We start from the raw sequence: 16,157 nt of genomic DNA on the forward strand, positions 1-16,157 counted from the left end.
ACGCTCGTATCTGAATACACTCTTATATCAAATCATCTTACCCTATTGAAATGAAATGGAAATAATCTGTTCCAGCATCCATAAAAACCCCCCCGAAATGTTTTTTCGTAAGACAAATTGTGTGTCCAGTATTGTACTTTATTAAAAAACCCAGTAGCAAAATTTACTCTCCGCATAACCTGCAAACACATAAAATGCAAGCACAAAACACGACTGTACGCAATGTATTGTCCACCTCCTTCATCTGTGAGGTCTATTGGCAGTTGGAAAACCAGCTTAATGGCGCATTAATGCCACCAACTGATATTGTCCTATCTGCAAGGAAACCAATGTGAATGGTGGCTGAATGTTGTGAAGGGTGGTGCAGCCATCTAGCAGTGGGGGTCTTGTGTGCTTGTATCTCAAGAGAAAAAAGTCAAGTGACTGCTCGTATCTCAGAAAACTCAATCAGGACACTCGTATCTCAAGGCACCAACGTATGAGGCAAAATATTAGAAGAAAAAAATAAGACACTGGGGGAAAAAAAAAATCTGTCACCCTAACATGCGTCTGATGCCGTCTTGTTCTTGTCCTCCTTCCACTTGTCTGTCATCTACAGTTTGCGTCTTTTTTCTCCACTTTTTTGAAATTGCGATAACTACTCTCAGATTCCTAAAACAGTAGAAGCTGCTGGGCATTGTGTAAAAGAAGAAGGCCCCAGATGAAGGAGCTAAAAATACTCTTAGTCTTAACCACCACTCTAGAATTATGCGTGTCACCAAAGTTGGCGCTATTTTCCGAACCCTCGTGGGTTTGGGTGTCTCCACCCCTGCGATAATGACAGACTTCAGTCCATGAAGCCCTGGAAGCGCTGTTTTCTTGCTCAAGTCTCAGGACCATAAAAAGGGGACACTGGACTTTATTGTTCAAGTGAGCAGTGGAAGTAAAGCACTAAAGAGTGGGAAAACTGACATAAGATCCAAAGTAGAGTAAGATCCAATGTAGAGGGGGAGGATCATAAGAGTGGAAACCAAGTAAGGGAATCGGCTTGTATGAAGCTGGTGACAAGTGTGACATGAGAATTTAACAGCCTTCATACTTGCTTGTCTTCTAGTATTTTGTGGTTGAACTGGTAAATTTACAATGAGATTAGGCCCAACTATGGCAGGAACTAGGCTAGTCATTCAAGTACTTCCTCATGATGCCATACACTCTGATTTGTTTAGGAAAAAAAATCCCTATAGAAACAATGTGAATCAAGCAGGCATGAATGGGACCTCAAAACCTCTCTTTAATGGCAAATCCTAGAAATTATCATCAAACTTTGATTCCATGCTGTGCCCACATTAGATGGTGTAGGGCCTAAAAAGCACCCTAGGTCGCAGTTCGATGATCGACTTTGTGGTCGTGTCATCGGACATGCGGCCGCATGTCTTGCACACTCGGGTGAAGAGAGGGGCGGAGTTGTCAACTGATCACCACCTGGTAGTGAGTTGGCTCCGATGGTGGGGGAAGATGCCGGTCCGACGTAGTGTGAGGGTCTGCTGGGAACGTCTGGCGGAATCCCCTGTCAGAAGGAGTTTCAACTCCCACCTCCGACAGAACTTTGTTCATGTTCCGGGAGGCGGGGGACATCGAGTCCGAGTGGACCATGTTCCGCGGCTCCATTGCCGAGGCGGCCGACCGGAGCTGTGACCGTAAGGTGGTTGGTGCCTGTCGTGGCGGCAATCCCCGAAGCCGTTGGTGGATGACGTCAAGCTGAAGAAGGAGTCCTATCGGGCCTTTTTGGCCTGTGGGACTCCGGAGGCAGCTGATGGGTACTGGCTGGCCAAGCGTAATGCAGCTTTGGTGGTCGCTGAAGCAAAAACTCAGGCATGGGAGGAGTTCGGTGAGGCCATGGAGAAAGACTTCCGGACGGCTTCGAGGAAATTCTGGTCCGCCATCTGGCGTCTCAGGAGGGGGAAGCAGTGCACCATCAACACTGTGTATAGTGGGGATGGGGCGCTGCTGACCTCGACTCGGGACGTTGTGAGCCGGTGGGGAGAATACTTCGAAGACCTCCTCAATTCCACCGACACGCCTTCCCATGAGGGAGCAGAGTGTGGCTTCTCTGAGGCGGGCTCTCCTATCTCTGGGGTTGAGGTCACCGCGGTGGTTAAAAAGCTCCTCGGTGACAAGGCCCCGGGGTGGATGAGATTCGCCCGGAGTTCCTCAAGGCTCTGGATGTTGTAGGGTTGTCCTGGTTAACAGGCCTCTGCAACATCGCGTGGACATCGGGGACAGTGCCTCTGGATTGGCAGACTGGGGTGGTGGTCCCCCTTTTTAAGAAGGGGGACCGGAGGGTGTGTTCCAGCTACTGGGGGATCACACTTCTCAGCCTCCCTGGTAAGGTCTATTCAGGGGTGCTGGAAAGGAGGGTCCGTCGGGAAGTTGAATCTCAGATTCAGAAGCAGCAGTGTGGTTTTCGTCCTGGCCGTGGAACAGTGGACCAGCTCTACACCCTTGCAGGGTCCTCGAGGGTGCATGGGAGTTCGCCCAACCAGTTTACATGTATTTTGTGGACTTGGAGATGGCGTTCGACCGTGTCCCTCGGGGGGTCCTGTGGGAGGTGCTTCGGGAGTATGGGGTACCGAACCCCCTGATACGGGCTGTTCAGTCCCTGTACGACCGGACTCGAGTTTGGTCCGCATATCCGGCAGTAAGTCGGACTTGTTTCCGGTGAGGGTTGGACTCCGCCAAGGCTGCCTTTTGTCAACGATTCTGTTAATAACTTTTATGGACAGAATTTCTAGGCGCAGCCGAGGCGTAGAGGGGGTCCGGTTTGGTGGCCTCAGTATTGCATCTCTGCTTTTTGCAGATGATGTGGTTCTGTTGGCTTCATCTAGCCGTGACCTCCAACTCTCACTGGAGCAGTTCGCAGCTGAGTGTGAAGCGGCTGGGATGAGAATCAGTACCTCCAAATCTGAGACCATGGTCCTCAGTCGGAAAAGGGTGGCGTGCCCTTTCCAGGTGGGGGATGAGATCCTGCCCCAAGTGGAGGAGTTCAAGTATCTTGGGGTCTTGTTCACGAGTGAGGGAACAATGGAACGGGAGATCGACAGGCGGATCGGTGCAGCCTTTGGACTTTGTATCGATCCGTTGTGGTAAAGAAGTAGCTAAGCCGAAAGGCGAAGATCTCGATTTACCGGTCGATCTACGTTCCTACCCTCACCTATGGTCACAAGCTGTGGGTTGTGACCGAAAGAACAAGATCCCGGATACAAGCGGCCGAAATGAGTTTCCTCCGCAGGGTGTCTGGGTTCTCCCTTAGAGAGAGGGTGAGAACCTCGGTCATCCGGGAGTATCTCAGAGTAGAGCCGCCGCTGCTCCTCCGCATCGAGAGGAGCCAGATGAGGTGGCTTTGGCATCTGATTCGGATGCCTCCCGGACGCCTCCCTGGTGAGATGTTCCGGGCACGTCCCACCGGAAGGAGACCCTGGGGACGACCCAGGACACGCTGGAGAGACTACATCCTTCGGCTGGCCTGTTAACGCCTCGGGATCCCCCCGGAAGAGCTGGATGAAGGGGCTGGGGAGAGGGAAGTCTGGGCGTCCCTGCTAAAGCTACTGCCCCTGCGACCCGACCTCGGATAAGCGGTAGAAAATGGATGGATGGATGGATGGAACTTAAACACATATTCCAAACACGTGTACCATTTTTTTATGTCCATTTCCTGTTTTATGGTAGTCATCACATTTTTCCACTCAAAAGTACCCCTATGTGGTAGCACAATCTAAATCAAAGTGCAAGGTATTTTTAGACATTTTTCAACTCCATTTCTGACTGTTTTCACTGGTTCGCGCAGGAACCAATTCAGATGATGGGAGTGGCTGGAGGGGTGCCACACTTGACCAAAGGGTAAGCCCGGAAAAAGAGGTGGTCATAGAAAATGTGACGATTGTGGGATGCATGATTATGTGTGTGTGCGGGAAAGAAGGTGGTGGAATCCAAAACGTATAAAACTAGAGGCAGTGGCTTTAATGATGCGTATTTTCCAGGTCGGAGTGGGCCATCCACTGGAGGATTCCGGATTTATGCCGCAAGCTTGGAAACCAGAGGTGTGTATATGTGTGTTTATGCATTTTGTGTGTGTGGATTCCCCCTTTTAAAATAATTTACATTTCGGGTGGCGGCATGGTGGACGACTGGTTAGCACATTTGCCTCACAGTTCTAAGGACTCTTGTTCAAATCTGGCCTCGCCTGTGTGGAGTTTGCATGTTCTGCCCATGCCTGCGTGGGTTTTCTCCAGGTACTCTGGTTTCCTCCCACACCCCAAAACCATGCATTGTAGGTTAATTGAAGACTAAATTGCCCGTAGGTGTGAATGTGAGTGTGAATGGTTGTTTGTTTCTATGTGCCCTGCGATTGGCTGGTGATTTTGGAAATTTATTCTAACGCCCTAACTCTACTCTGAGACTGCAGTGTTCTGAGAGGCAGCGGTGCTCCCTTTATTTGAATTTACAAGCGATCACCTTGCTTGAACTGCTTCCATTCTCGTCCTGCCTAACGCTCTGTGTCCCCAGTCAGAGCGCCAGAGTGCTCTCCAGCACTCCCAGGGTGTGGCGCTCTGAATAATCGGACAGCACATTCTAACAACGCTCTTGAGTGTCCGAACGATCCTGAGTGTAGCAGTGCGCGGTCTGAGTGCATTTCGGAACGCACTCAACATTATTTTACTCATTATAATCTGAGAACTCTGTAAGTAGTCTGCCCTAACACGTCCAGCTCCCCTTCACTGCATTTGTGTTGGTTTAGGATGCTAGGTTAGCATCACTAATTTTGTCAGCTGTTAGCATAAAGAAAAAATACAATTAGGGTAACAAATCTGTCTTTCCGTCTAGTTACCTTCCTAGCAAGCTGGCTAACTACCAACTGTATCCCTCTCTCTCTCTCTCTCTCTCTCTCTCTCTCTATGTGTGTGTGTATATAAGTGTCTGCCGGTCGAGTCTAGTTTGCTTGCTATGTACTATATCTGTTTGTCTTTCTAGTTGGCAAACTAGCCACTGTATGGCTCTGTCTGTCCGTCCATCCATCTGTCTAGTGAGGTTGCTATGCATCAATCTGTATGTTGGCTTGTCTGCCTGTCTGTCCATCTAGTTTTCTGGCTGACTTTCTACTTGCTGTATGTAGCTTGGCAGTTAGCTAGCTATAGTAAGACGCTTAATGTTATTTATCTGTCCGTCTGGCTTTCTAGTCAGCTCGCTATGTATCTGCATTTTGGTCTGTCTGTCTGACTGACTGGACTGTCTGTCTGTCCGTCTAACAGTCGGTCTTTCAGTCTAGATTCTACAGATATCTGTTTGCCTGTCTGTCTGTCTATCCATCTGTCTGTTTCTTTCTGTCTCTCTCCATCCATCCAGCTACTTAACTAGTCTGTCAGTGTCTAGTTTGATTCGTAAACTAATCAGCCACTGTATGCATCTGTTTGTCTAACTTGACAGACATCTAGCCATCTTTTAAGGCACTTTGCTGTGTATCTTTCTGTTTGTCCATCTAGTTGGCTAGTCCTCTGTCTAGTTAGCTAGCTCAAAAGCTACTATATCTGTCTGTCCCTCCATCTGTCTAGTTAGCTAACTAAATAGGCCCTTGTCTGTCTATCAGGGTAGCTTGCTATTTAGTAAACCACTGTATTACCCATCCTATCTGTCAAGTTAGCTCACTCGTTACTTACTATGTCAGATGTTCTCAACCTTAAAACTTCATGGGATGTGTCAATTTTCAAAAACAGATTATTTTTGTAATTTGAAATAAACTTTTTTAGTTTGCTTTTTTACTCAGATTACACTTTTAATACACAAAATGTGTCAGTCATCCCAGCCCTTTCAACATAAACCAATAAAAGGAAATTACCTTTGTTAAAGGATAACCAGCTACCATTCCAGTTGAGGAGTATTGTTTAACTGCTGTGCCTGTGAAGTCACGCTAAAATTTTTTGGAATGCTAATGATGAACCGCTATGACCACGAGATGGGAGGAGGCTGTCTTTCTGCTGCTTTGTTGTAGTCCGCTTTCACACACACACACACACGCACACATACACGCACGCACACGTATGCATGCAGGATACACACGTAGCTCAAATAACATGACCTCTTTCACAGATGTCACAGAGGTTTTATGCTTACCTTCGGTTCTTTTATTAGTCAGGCTGACTTATTCTCACTTAAAGACCCTTTTAAGTGAAAATAAATGTTTTGTAAATTTTACACGCCACATGGAAGATCGTTGTTAACAACCCTGCGAAATTTGGAAGTATATAAAATGAGGCTTCAAAATTGTGAAAAATCAAGCCATTGTCTCCGCTCTCAAAAGCTGTGGCCGCTAAATGTGCTGAAACCACGCTCTGTTCAAGTGTTAACTGTCAATCAAATACCACGAGTATAAATAGCAGTATATCCATCCATCCTTTTTCCGTACCGCTCATCCCCACTAGGTCGCGGGCGTGCTGGCGCCTATCTCAGCTTACTCTGGGCAAGAGGCATTACTGTTATTTACAAGAAATCACCAAAATTCAAAAAAAATGTTAGCCATGAAGTTAGTTATATTAGCTACTATGTTAGCCATGATATTAGCTAGATGTTAGCAAAAACAGTCCACTTGCCTTTGCTGATATATATTTTATTTCTTCACAAAATGAACCACACATCAGTTGCACACGAAATCAGTGTTCAAAGAACAAAACCGACAAAACGTGAATTTCACACAGAAAAACAAAAATCGAATTCAATTAAATGAAAGTTACTGTAAATTAATCAGAATTTTGCTGTTGCCTGCCTTTCACCTGGACAAGTGCCAGTCATATTGTTTTCATAACAAAGTCTGTTCCCTTTCTTTGTGTTGTTTCTACAATCCCCGAAAAGGGTTCATAGGCAAGAGTACATTTTTTGGGCTCTTTTTTTCAAATGTTCTGCATTAATAGCACATGCTTTGATGTTGGTCAAAACAGTAAACCTCATGAAAATCGGTTGAGAAATAAGTTATGATTTGATTTCAATATACAGTACATTTATTACCTTTGATGGGTACCTTTGTTGCCCTCAACAACGTGGTTGCTACGTAGGCATTAAGCGTGCTGGCGTATCTAGTATGTTTCTATTCATGTCTATGTATTGCTGTTGGCACTCTGAAATTACTCCTCCAACCCCTCTACTATTGTATGTGCCATCTGGCGCCACAGCGATGTCACTCACCTTGAGTGTATCGTTGACATTATGTTATATACAGATTGCATAAAAAGACATTTAAACTTAAGGTGGAGCGCTGCAACAGCAAACAGCCACTTTGACGCAGTGTTGCGTTTTGAAATGCAGGTACATGGCATTCAAAATGCTTTGTAAAAGGCTTTTCCGGATGGACGGACACACGGTTTGTGTCTTGTCGTCCGTCGAACCCCTGCGACTGCCTCACCGCACCTGTGGGGTTCGATCGAACCCAGGTTAAGAGCCACTGATCGAGTTGGAACTTCTCAACCTCGCACACCAGCTCGGGCTCCTTCCCTGCCAGAGAGGTCCTAGAGTCCTAGAGCCAGCATCAGTAGTCTGGGATCAGATCGCTTTGTCTCCCACCAAGCTCATTTTGCACCCGACCCCTTTGGCCGATAAATTGATAAATATAATATATTCAGCTGGCACGGTGAAAGACTGGTTAGCACATCTGCCTCACAGTTCTGGGAACCGGGGTTCAAATCCCGGCCCCGCCTGTGTGGAGTTTGCATGTTCTGCCTGTGCCTGGGTGGGTTTTCTCCAGGCACTCCGGTTTCCTCCCACATCCCAAAACATGCGTGGTAAGTTGATTGAAAGACTCTAAATTGCTCCTAGGTGTGAATGTGAGTATGAATGGTTGTTTGTTTCTATGTGCCCTCCGATTGGCTGGTGACCGGTTCAGGGTGTACCCAGGCTCCCGCCCGAAGATAGCTGGGATAGGCTCCAGCAACCCGTGAGCCTCGTGAGGATAAGCGGTAAAGAAAATGGATGGATGGATAATATATTCACTATTTGGTGATGATGTTTTGTTTTCTGGAGGAAAAAAAAGAAAAATGACCGGCCACTATTTTAGGAAGGTGACAATTTTATAAACAATTAAAATGTAAACAAACAAATTAAAGTCATCCATCAATTTACTGTACCAAAATAAAGTTGCATATAGTTTCTGCAGTGTGCTACAGATTGTGCAGATAGGCCAGAATGGAGTGTGTGTGGGTGCTTGAAAGTATATACAGTGTAGACAGAGGATGCGCAGGCTGCAAAAAATATCTGAGGTAACCTGCGGGCGCAATTGTGCATTTGTGTGCTTTTTATTTTGCTGAAGTAGGTCAGATTTTCGCTTTATCCACTGCTTGATGACTGAGTGGCACTCTTTCTCCTCTCAGTATGAAGGCCAGGCCAATTTGCATGTGTTTGAGGACTGGTGCGGCAGCTCAACGGACGGGCTACGCCGCAACCTGCACTACCCGCTGTACCCTCATGTGAGTGCAATCTTGCATGTATTACATTCTCACTCCTTGGATATACAGTAAAACCAAAAACTTAAAGAAATGCACTGGTACCTTGACTTATGAGTGTCCCAACTTAGGAGTTTTTTAAGTTACGAGCTGAGCCGTTGCCTGCTCGATTTTTTAAATTTTATTTTATTTATTTTTTTTGCTTTATGTTGCAAGCCAAAATTTAAGTTGCGAGCGAGCTTCAGATACACTGCTGCTCGTGAGAGTTTTAAAAAAATGGCTCAAACACATACAAAATGAGAACACTCACAAGGAGCTGCTGCCATAACTCAAGTCCAGACACCAGCTCCTGACGTCACGCACTCTGCCTCGCCTGTCAAGGGCACACATCCAACACACACGTAAAACAGTATCTACAGTAACTTTATGGTTTATATCTTTACATTCTTTTTTAGTATTTACTTATTTTTATTTTTATACAAGAGCACTATTCTTTAAAAACATGTAATAAATATTTTTGGGGTATTTATTTGGGACGAGTAAATTGAGTCACAGGCTTCGTCACGATGTTAGTATTAGTCATAGCCAGAGTGGTGACATTAACCAGGATCTTAGTTTCAATGTCGGTCTTGTTCGCCATGATTTTGACATTGATGTTCTCTATAGTATTAGCCATGACTTTGGTATTAGCTATAGTGTTAGACATGATGTTAGCAAATATATTAACTACTACTGTATCTTCACCATGTCATCTACTGTGTTAGTGATGATGTTAGCAGTGATATTAGCTACACTCTTAACTGTGAGATCAGCTACTGTATTATCCATGGTGCTATCAAAGATATTAGCAACAGTATTAGCCAAAACATTAGCACCTGTGTTTGCTATGATGATAGCCATGGTTTTACGTGCTCAATAGTTTTGGCCATAACGTCAGGTAGGGTGTAAAATACAGTGTTAGCCATAATGTTAACTACTGTGTTAGCCACGACTTAAGCTATAGGGTTAGCCAAGATGTTAACTGATATTTTAACGATGGTATCAGCTACTGTCAGTCATGGTGTTTGCCACTGTACTGTCAATGATTTAGGAGTCATTTACCCCACTCTGTTGTATTATTGTCAGTGCTCCACAACACACTAATTGTTCGTCTTTGCGTGACTTCTGTCAAACAAATGCAAACAGTCGCTTGCAGTCTTGATGCATTCCATATCCACATGGCAGATCCTCATTTCCCATGATTTGAGATCCTGACTGGCTTTCCTCTCCTGCTTCCTTCCAGTCCAGGACCATTGTTCACAAGCTGGCCATCTCTCCGCAGTGGACAAACTACGGTCTCCGGATCTTTGGTTATTTACATCCGTACACTGACGGTACAACACCTACACTTTGTCTTGTCGTGAATCGTACCTCGGGGCAGCATCTTTATTTCTTTGCCATCCTCAGGAGAGTTTGTGTTTGCCTTGAGCTCTGACGACAACTCGGAATTCTGGCTCAGCACGGATGACTCTCCCTCCCATCTGCAGTTACTCGCATGGGTTGGAAAGGTATGAGTGCTTGCTGTCTTCATTGAAAAGATAAAAAAGGAGTGGTTGTAGGCATCCATGAGTTTTTATCATTTCCTGTCTTTCTAGACCGGATCTGAGTGGACAGCCCCAGGCGAGTTTGAGAAGTATGCCAGTCAAATCTCCACAGCAACTCAGTGAGTCAATTTTAGTGTGTGTGGAAGCATGGTGTGGTCAATAACCAAGTCTTAAACATGTAAAACAAACCTCAGTTTCCTCTTGAAGTGTTTGGAAACTTCCTGGTACATTTACCTATTGTGTTAAAGAGGACATATTATGGATACCTGAGTTTGGCACATCCGCTGCATGTGCCAAATGCATTGACCCTTTATACTATAATTGATGTGTAATCTGGTGGCTTGGTGATGAAGTGTTGCCTTCATGCTGACGTCATTTCTCGCAATTGACACGCACTCAGTGATATTATCTAATTTCTCGGGCAAAGCCTTCCTGTAATCTGAGGATATAGATCTGTATACAGTATATTTATAATGGTATATGATGAAAACACTCACTGTGAGTCAACTGTTGTATGCCTTTGTTGCTCGTGTCACGGAATGTTTAGTCGTGTGTGTGTGTGTGTGTGTGTGTGTGTGTGTGTGTGTGTGTGTGTGTGTGTGTGTGGCTTGACTGGAACCTGCTGGGAAAATGTTTGGGTTACACATTTGAAGACACTTTGTTGCATTGTTTACAGCATTGGCTGTTTGTACACAACGTTGCAGCTGCATTAAGACCGCGAGGGTGTCAGCCTTTGCTCGGCGTATTGAATGAAGCACCTTCAATACAGCATATAACTATGTAGAAACCATGGTACAATGAGTCAGCACGCAAACACGGGAAATTATGAGCAATAGAGATACATACAGTGGGGAAAATAATAATCTGCGCACCTGCTGAAGAAAGTAAGTCTCTTTTTATGGTTGTTTATTGACAATGGTAATGGACAGCATATCAGTCCAGAATGCATAAAAACACACAATGGCAAAGTAATAAAATGTTATTCATTTTATTGAGTGAAATTTGATCCCTAAGCAACACATAGGTTAGTACTTGGTGGCAAGTACTGCAATGAGACGTTTCCTGTAGGTGGTCACCAGGGTTCCCTGTGTCTCAGGAGGGATTGTGGCCCACTCCTCTTTAAAGAAACTCTATGAATCCTTTGGAAACATGAGGTTTCAGCTGTTTTTGTTGGTTTGAGGTCTGAAAGACTGACTTTTTCAGCCACTTCTCTGTTGCCCCTGTGTTATGTTTTGGGTCAATGTCATGCTGCAAGACCCATCTACGACTCACCGTCAGTGTTCTTGCTGAAAAGAGCATCCAATAATTGACAGTATGTGGCTCCGTTCATTGGCCCCTCAAAACTTACCTTCTACCTCAAAAGGAATATTTCCACTTCCATGCTTTAATGTGGACATGATGTTCTTTGGGTCACACTCTGATCTGTTGCATCCTTCAAACACTGCAGGTCAAGGTGATGTCAAATAGCTCAACTTTGGTTTCATCTGATCACAGCTCTTTCTCCCAAGCCCTTTCAGAGACGTTTAGATGTTCACTGGAAAACTTAAGGGGAGGCCTTTACATGTGCCTTCTATAGTAGTAGTATTACCATCTGTTCTCTAAGGTCCCGTATGCTTTCTGAACCTTAACTGAGTTCCTGCCGTGTATTTAAGGCTGTTTCCTTACCTTTGTCATGATCACTCCGGTGAAAGGCAGATGATAATTTTGTGTGTCTTCCACTATGGCATAATGGCACCAGTAGTTTTCACCTTCTCACCAAGCCTTTTGCTGAGAGTTTTGTATCCCATTCCAGCCTTGTGCGGGTCCACAGTCTTGTCCCTGACAACTTTGGACAGCTCTTTAACTGGCCCAGGGTGGTATAGAGAATGGAAGGGAAAGTATTTAGAACAGATGTGTGAATTGAGACCAGAAGTTTTAGAATTGGTTGATTGTGCACAGTTGGGGGCCACATGGCCACCAGCCAATCTGTGGGAGTCACAATTCTGGCTGAGTTGTATGGGATCAGATACTTATTTCACTCAATAAAATATCCAGCATTTTACCAACTTCATACAGTGTGTTTTTTAATGCATTTTTGGCTGATATCCTGTCTATTACTATTGTCAATAAACAACCATACAAATTGGAGACTTCTCATTTCTTTGTGCAAATGTACAAATTCAGCAGAGGACAAAATAATTATTCCCCCCACTCTACATACAAAGACATCAATACATATCCTTCAAGTATGTACAGAAGCTCAAGAGCATAAGGGTCATTTTCATATACAGCGGCTGTAATAAGTATTTAATAAGTCACCATTTTTATCATTAAATATATTTCCCAAGGAGCTATATTTTTTCCCTGTGTCATTTCACATTTTTACACACAACTTAATTAATGAGTTTATTTGTTCTACTTTCTTTGTATGTAAGGATTACTTGGGTTGTTCCCAACATCTGGTGGAATTATCAAGTCAATAGCACCTTTGGAAGTATATTTAGTGAGAAAAATGGTGATGTGTTAAATACTTATTTCAGCCGCTGTAATTTGATCAATGGTAAAGACACTTTTTCAAAAAGTTTTTTTTAACGATTTAAAATTTTAGGCAATCATAGTAAAGGTAATTCGTATTCACAGAGCAAATGGTGGTGGCCCATTGAAATACATTTCTTTTTATAACAGTGAAGACAAAAGTGCACAATGGTAAAGACAAACAGTTTCATAAACATCGTGTCAGTTGCAAAATGTACGTGTTGCGCTTCAAACTCTGCGGATACAAGTGTATGAATGATCGTAACTTAACAAATTCATACCTATTAATTCTAACCTCAGTCATAATACCATTTATTTTGCTGTCTGCTATTGTGTGAATACAAAATGGTTGCATCATCCTGGCACTTCAGCTCACAGATCCCTCTGGTGTATTGCAACAGCATAATGAGGCTCTGTCCAGTGGCATTAATGGAAAAGACGGCTTGAGTGACAAAAACAGACCGTTTGTAAAAGAACCAAAAAAGGTATTCTGAAGACACTAAGATGCATTTGTGTTACCGTAGGTTTCATCGAAAAAGGCAAAAGGAGAAAAATCCTATATCGTGATCCCTCGTTTATCGTGGTGGTTAGCTTCTAGCCCACCACCGCAATAGGTGAAATCTGCGAGGCAGCGTACATGCACTGACATAATTCTGTTTTATTTTATCCACGTCGGGACAGTCCACGCTTAATGTAAAAAATATTAACATTGCCTATTGTCACAAAACTGCCACCAGTCGTTACGAAAATTTCTGTGGACATTTCTAATTATTCTTCCTCATCTGAAAACATCAGAACAAAATCCATAATATTTTTATTTTTTGGATGTTAAACATTTTACTCTCTGTATGTGCTCACTATATAGAAAAGGTTTAACCTCACGTAGTGTCACAAAATTGCGACCAATCATATGGACATTTCGCCCACTTCAGCCTCTGAAAATATCACAACGAAATACCTAATATTTTTTTTATTTTATGGACGTTAAAGCATTTTCCTCCCCACAGACTGCTCACTATACAGAAAAGCTCAACTTTTCTTAATGTCACAAAACTGCAACCAATCGTCACCAAAATGTATGTTGACATCTCTAATTATGCCCCTTCCCCTTCTGAAAATATCAGAATTAATCTCCCCAATATTTTGGATTGTATATCAATCTGGGCCCACGAGTATGTCTGATAAATTTTTTGGGGAAAAAAATGCACATCCACGAGAAACTACGGAATGTGTTATAATATTTTTTTATTTTTTTTGTTTAACAGTTTTAATCTTTTAGGCCACGAAGCGTTTATTTTATCACAAAGAATTACAGCATACACTCTAAATCCCATGATGTGGCGAATTATGCATGATATGTATATGGGAAATAAATCTGCAATGCACTGAATCGGCAACAGGTGAACCGCGATATAGTGAGGGAACACTATATAAAAATTTAATTAGCATCTTCAGAAAGCATGTTGCAAATCATAAAACTTTATTTTGGACACCTACCAGTAATGAGATTTTGCCATTAAAAGTTTGAAAAATATTACTTTAGAATTATTTTTTTTCCTAAGAAACAATTATGACTTTTTAATGAATAACAACTTCCAATAATTCAAATACTCATATCAGTAAAATATATTGCATTTCAAAAGGAAATTCAGTGGGCCATGTCTTTATGAAAATTACCCTTAAACAAATAGCGGCGTCAAAGGATTAGCATTTGCATGTTCCTGTTAAATTGAGCTTCAGCATTGTTGTATCTACGGCTGCTTGACAGGCTTTCTGCTCAGAGGAGGTACTTTTTCGAGCTGATCCACAAGCAGAATGACAGAGGCACTGATCACGTGGAAGTGGCTGTAAGTACCTCAAATTATATATAGCACCCAAAAAATCCCAACCTCTTTTTGATGTTCGCATTCAAGTGGACACTACAACAAAACTCCTTGTTTTTATTTTGGCACAGTGGAAGCTGTTGGATGAGGACGTCAGATTCATGGTCATCGAGTCCAAGTATATCTCTCTCTATGTCAGTAAGTATCATGCACATTGAGTAAATAATACACAGTGCAATGCAAAAGCCCACCATCAGATTTGTTGTTTTAGCAAGTCTATCCATTTTCTATAGCCCCTGTCCTTGTTAGGGTAGAGGGTGAGCTGTAGCCTATCCCAGCTGACTTTTGGGCAAGAGGCGGGATAGATCTTGGACAAATCGGCAGCTGATCGCAGGGCATGTGTAAACCAACAACCATTCACACTCACATTCACACTTATGTACAGTTTAGTCTTCAATTAACCTAACGTGGCAGAGTACCTGGAGAAAACCCACACAGGAAGGCCTGGGCCAAGATTTGAATCCCAAACCTCAGAACTGTGAGGCAGATGTGCTAACTGCCACAACACCCATTTTGTGGGAATGATTTTTATCTCATTGTCTAATCTAGTCTGTGCTCGAAAGAAGAATAAGATGACGTTAGCTATTCGAAGCCTAGTCGGACTACAGCCATGCTATGGCACGACTACTCCGGGCGACAATGATCTGTTCGGTATGACGCCATGGGAACAGCAGTTCAAAACTGTCAGTGGGTGCAGGTTCGGTGAAGAACAGAAAATTAGAGATGGAGGCACTAGATGAAGTTTACTTTACGTCAGCAAGGTAGACTAATGGTTAGCAGTTCTCACATTTCCTAAGTTTGGGGTTCGAGCCTCAACTCAGTCTTTCCTGTATAGCGCTTCTATGTGGGTTTTCTCTTCGTACTCTGGGTTCTCCCCTCATTGCAAAAGCATGTTAGCTTCATTCAAGACTCAAATTGTCCATTAGTGTGAATCTGAGTGTGAATGGTTGTTTGTCTATATGTGCCCTGTGACTGACTGGCGACCAGTCCAGGTTGTACGTTGCCCCTTGTACAAACTCATCTGGGATAGGCGCGTGGTCACCTGGGATGTTTATGAGTTGAAGCGCTATAGCAAATTGATGCAGTGAATTTTGCACAGTATTATATGCATACATGCAGTACATGCATACACAGTACTGTGCAAAAAAAAAAAATCTAACAGTGGCTCATGAAGCCACAAAAACATGTACAGTAATATAGAGACTGAGCCCTGCCGCGGATTGCGAAAAACTAAGAGTAATTGACGCCCCTGCCCCCAAAAATTCATAGAATAGCCTATATAAAGTTTGAACTTTAAGTATACCACAAACTATGGTCCCAAAACAGCTTAATATAATTTCATCTTGCATTGCCTTGAAAAATAAATGGCTCACATATTCGATTTAGAAATAACACACTAGAATTGCGCATGCAGAGTACATGCACATATGTTAAAGACTTTGTAACTTCCACCAACAAGCCAGGCTAAAACTAGCTCCCTCAGTCGAGATGCATCACTTCAACATACTTCCTTGGCACCAATTACTACTTTACTATTTAGACAGGGCTTGGGTGGCATCTTGGGGCATTTCAGAAAGAGCACAAAAAATGTGCATGGAGGGTTTTCACCCAGTTGCTGGGAATAGTTTCCATAGGAAAAAAAATAATACGCAAATAGGTGAATTTGTGAATTGCGAGCTGCGAATAGGGTTCACTGTACAATAATAATCATCTCACAG

At 43.4% G+C, this 16,157-nt stretch overlaps 2 protein-coding genes across 6 annotated transcripts in view; one reads left to right on the forward strand and one right to left on the reverse strand.

Annotated features, from left to right (window-relative positions):
• The window catches only part of ddx11 (DEAD/H (Asp-Glu-Ala-Asp/His) box helicase 11), a 65,721-nt gene extending 57,456 nt beyond the window's left edge, over positions 1-8,265 (reverse strand). The window contains exon 1 of the mRNA XM_061774231.1: positions 5,870-8,265. The gene's annotated coding sequence lies outside the window, so the exon portion shown is untranslated. The remainder of the gene's footprint in view (positions 1-5,869) is intronic.
• The window catches only part of b4galnt3b (beta-1,4-N-acetyl-galactosaminyl transferase 3b), a 48,641-nt gene that overhangs the window by 10,070 nt on the left and 22,414 nt on the right, over positions 1-16,157 (forward strand). For 4 of the 5 annotated variants that reach the window (XM_061774224.1, XM_061774226.1, XM_061774228.1 and 1 more), the window contains exons 2-9: positions 3,824-3,876; positions 4,017-4,076; positions 8,388-8,483; positions 9,742-9,832; positions 9,906-10,006; positions 10,094-10,161; positions 14,325-14,403; positions 14,511-14,577. In XM_061774224.1, coding sequence (XP_061630208.1) covers positions 3,824-3,876; positions 4,017-4,076; positions 8,388-8,483; positions 9,742-9,832; positions 9,906-10,006; positions 10,094-10,161; positions 14,325-14,403; positions 14,511-14,577 — 615 coding nt within the window. The remainder of the gene's footprint in view (positions 1-3,823; positions 3,877-4,016; positions 4,077-8,387; positions 8,484-9,741; positions 9,833-9,905; positions 10,007-10,093; positions 10,162-14,324; positions 14,404-14,510; positions 14,578-16,157) is intronic. The other variant, XM_061774227.1, reaches the window with a different exon arrangement.

This window comes from Phyllopteryx taeniolatus, chromosome 5 (assembly GCF_024500385.1).
Source record: "Phyllopteryx taeniolatus isolate TA_2022b chromosome 5, UOR_Ptae_1.2, whole genome shotgun sequence".
Lineage (NCBI taxonomy): Eukaryota > Metazoa > Chordata > Actinopteri > Syngnathiformes > Syngnathidae > Phyllopteryx > Phyllopteryx taeniolatus.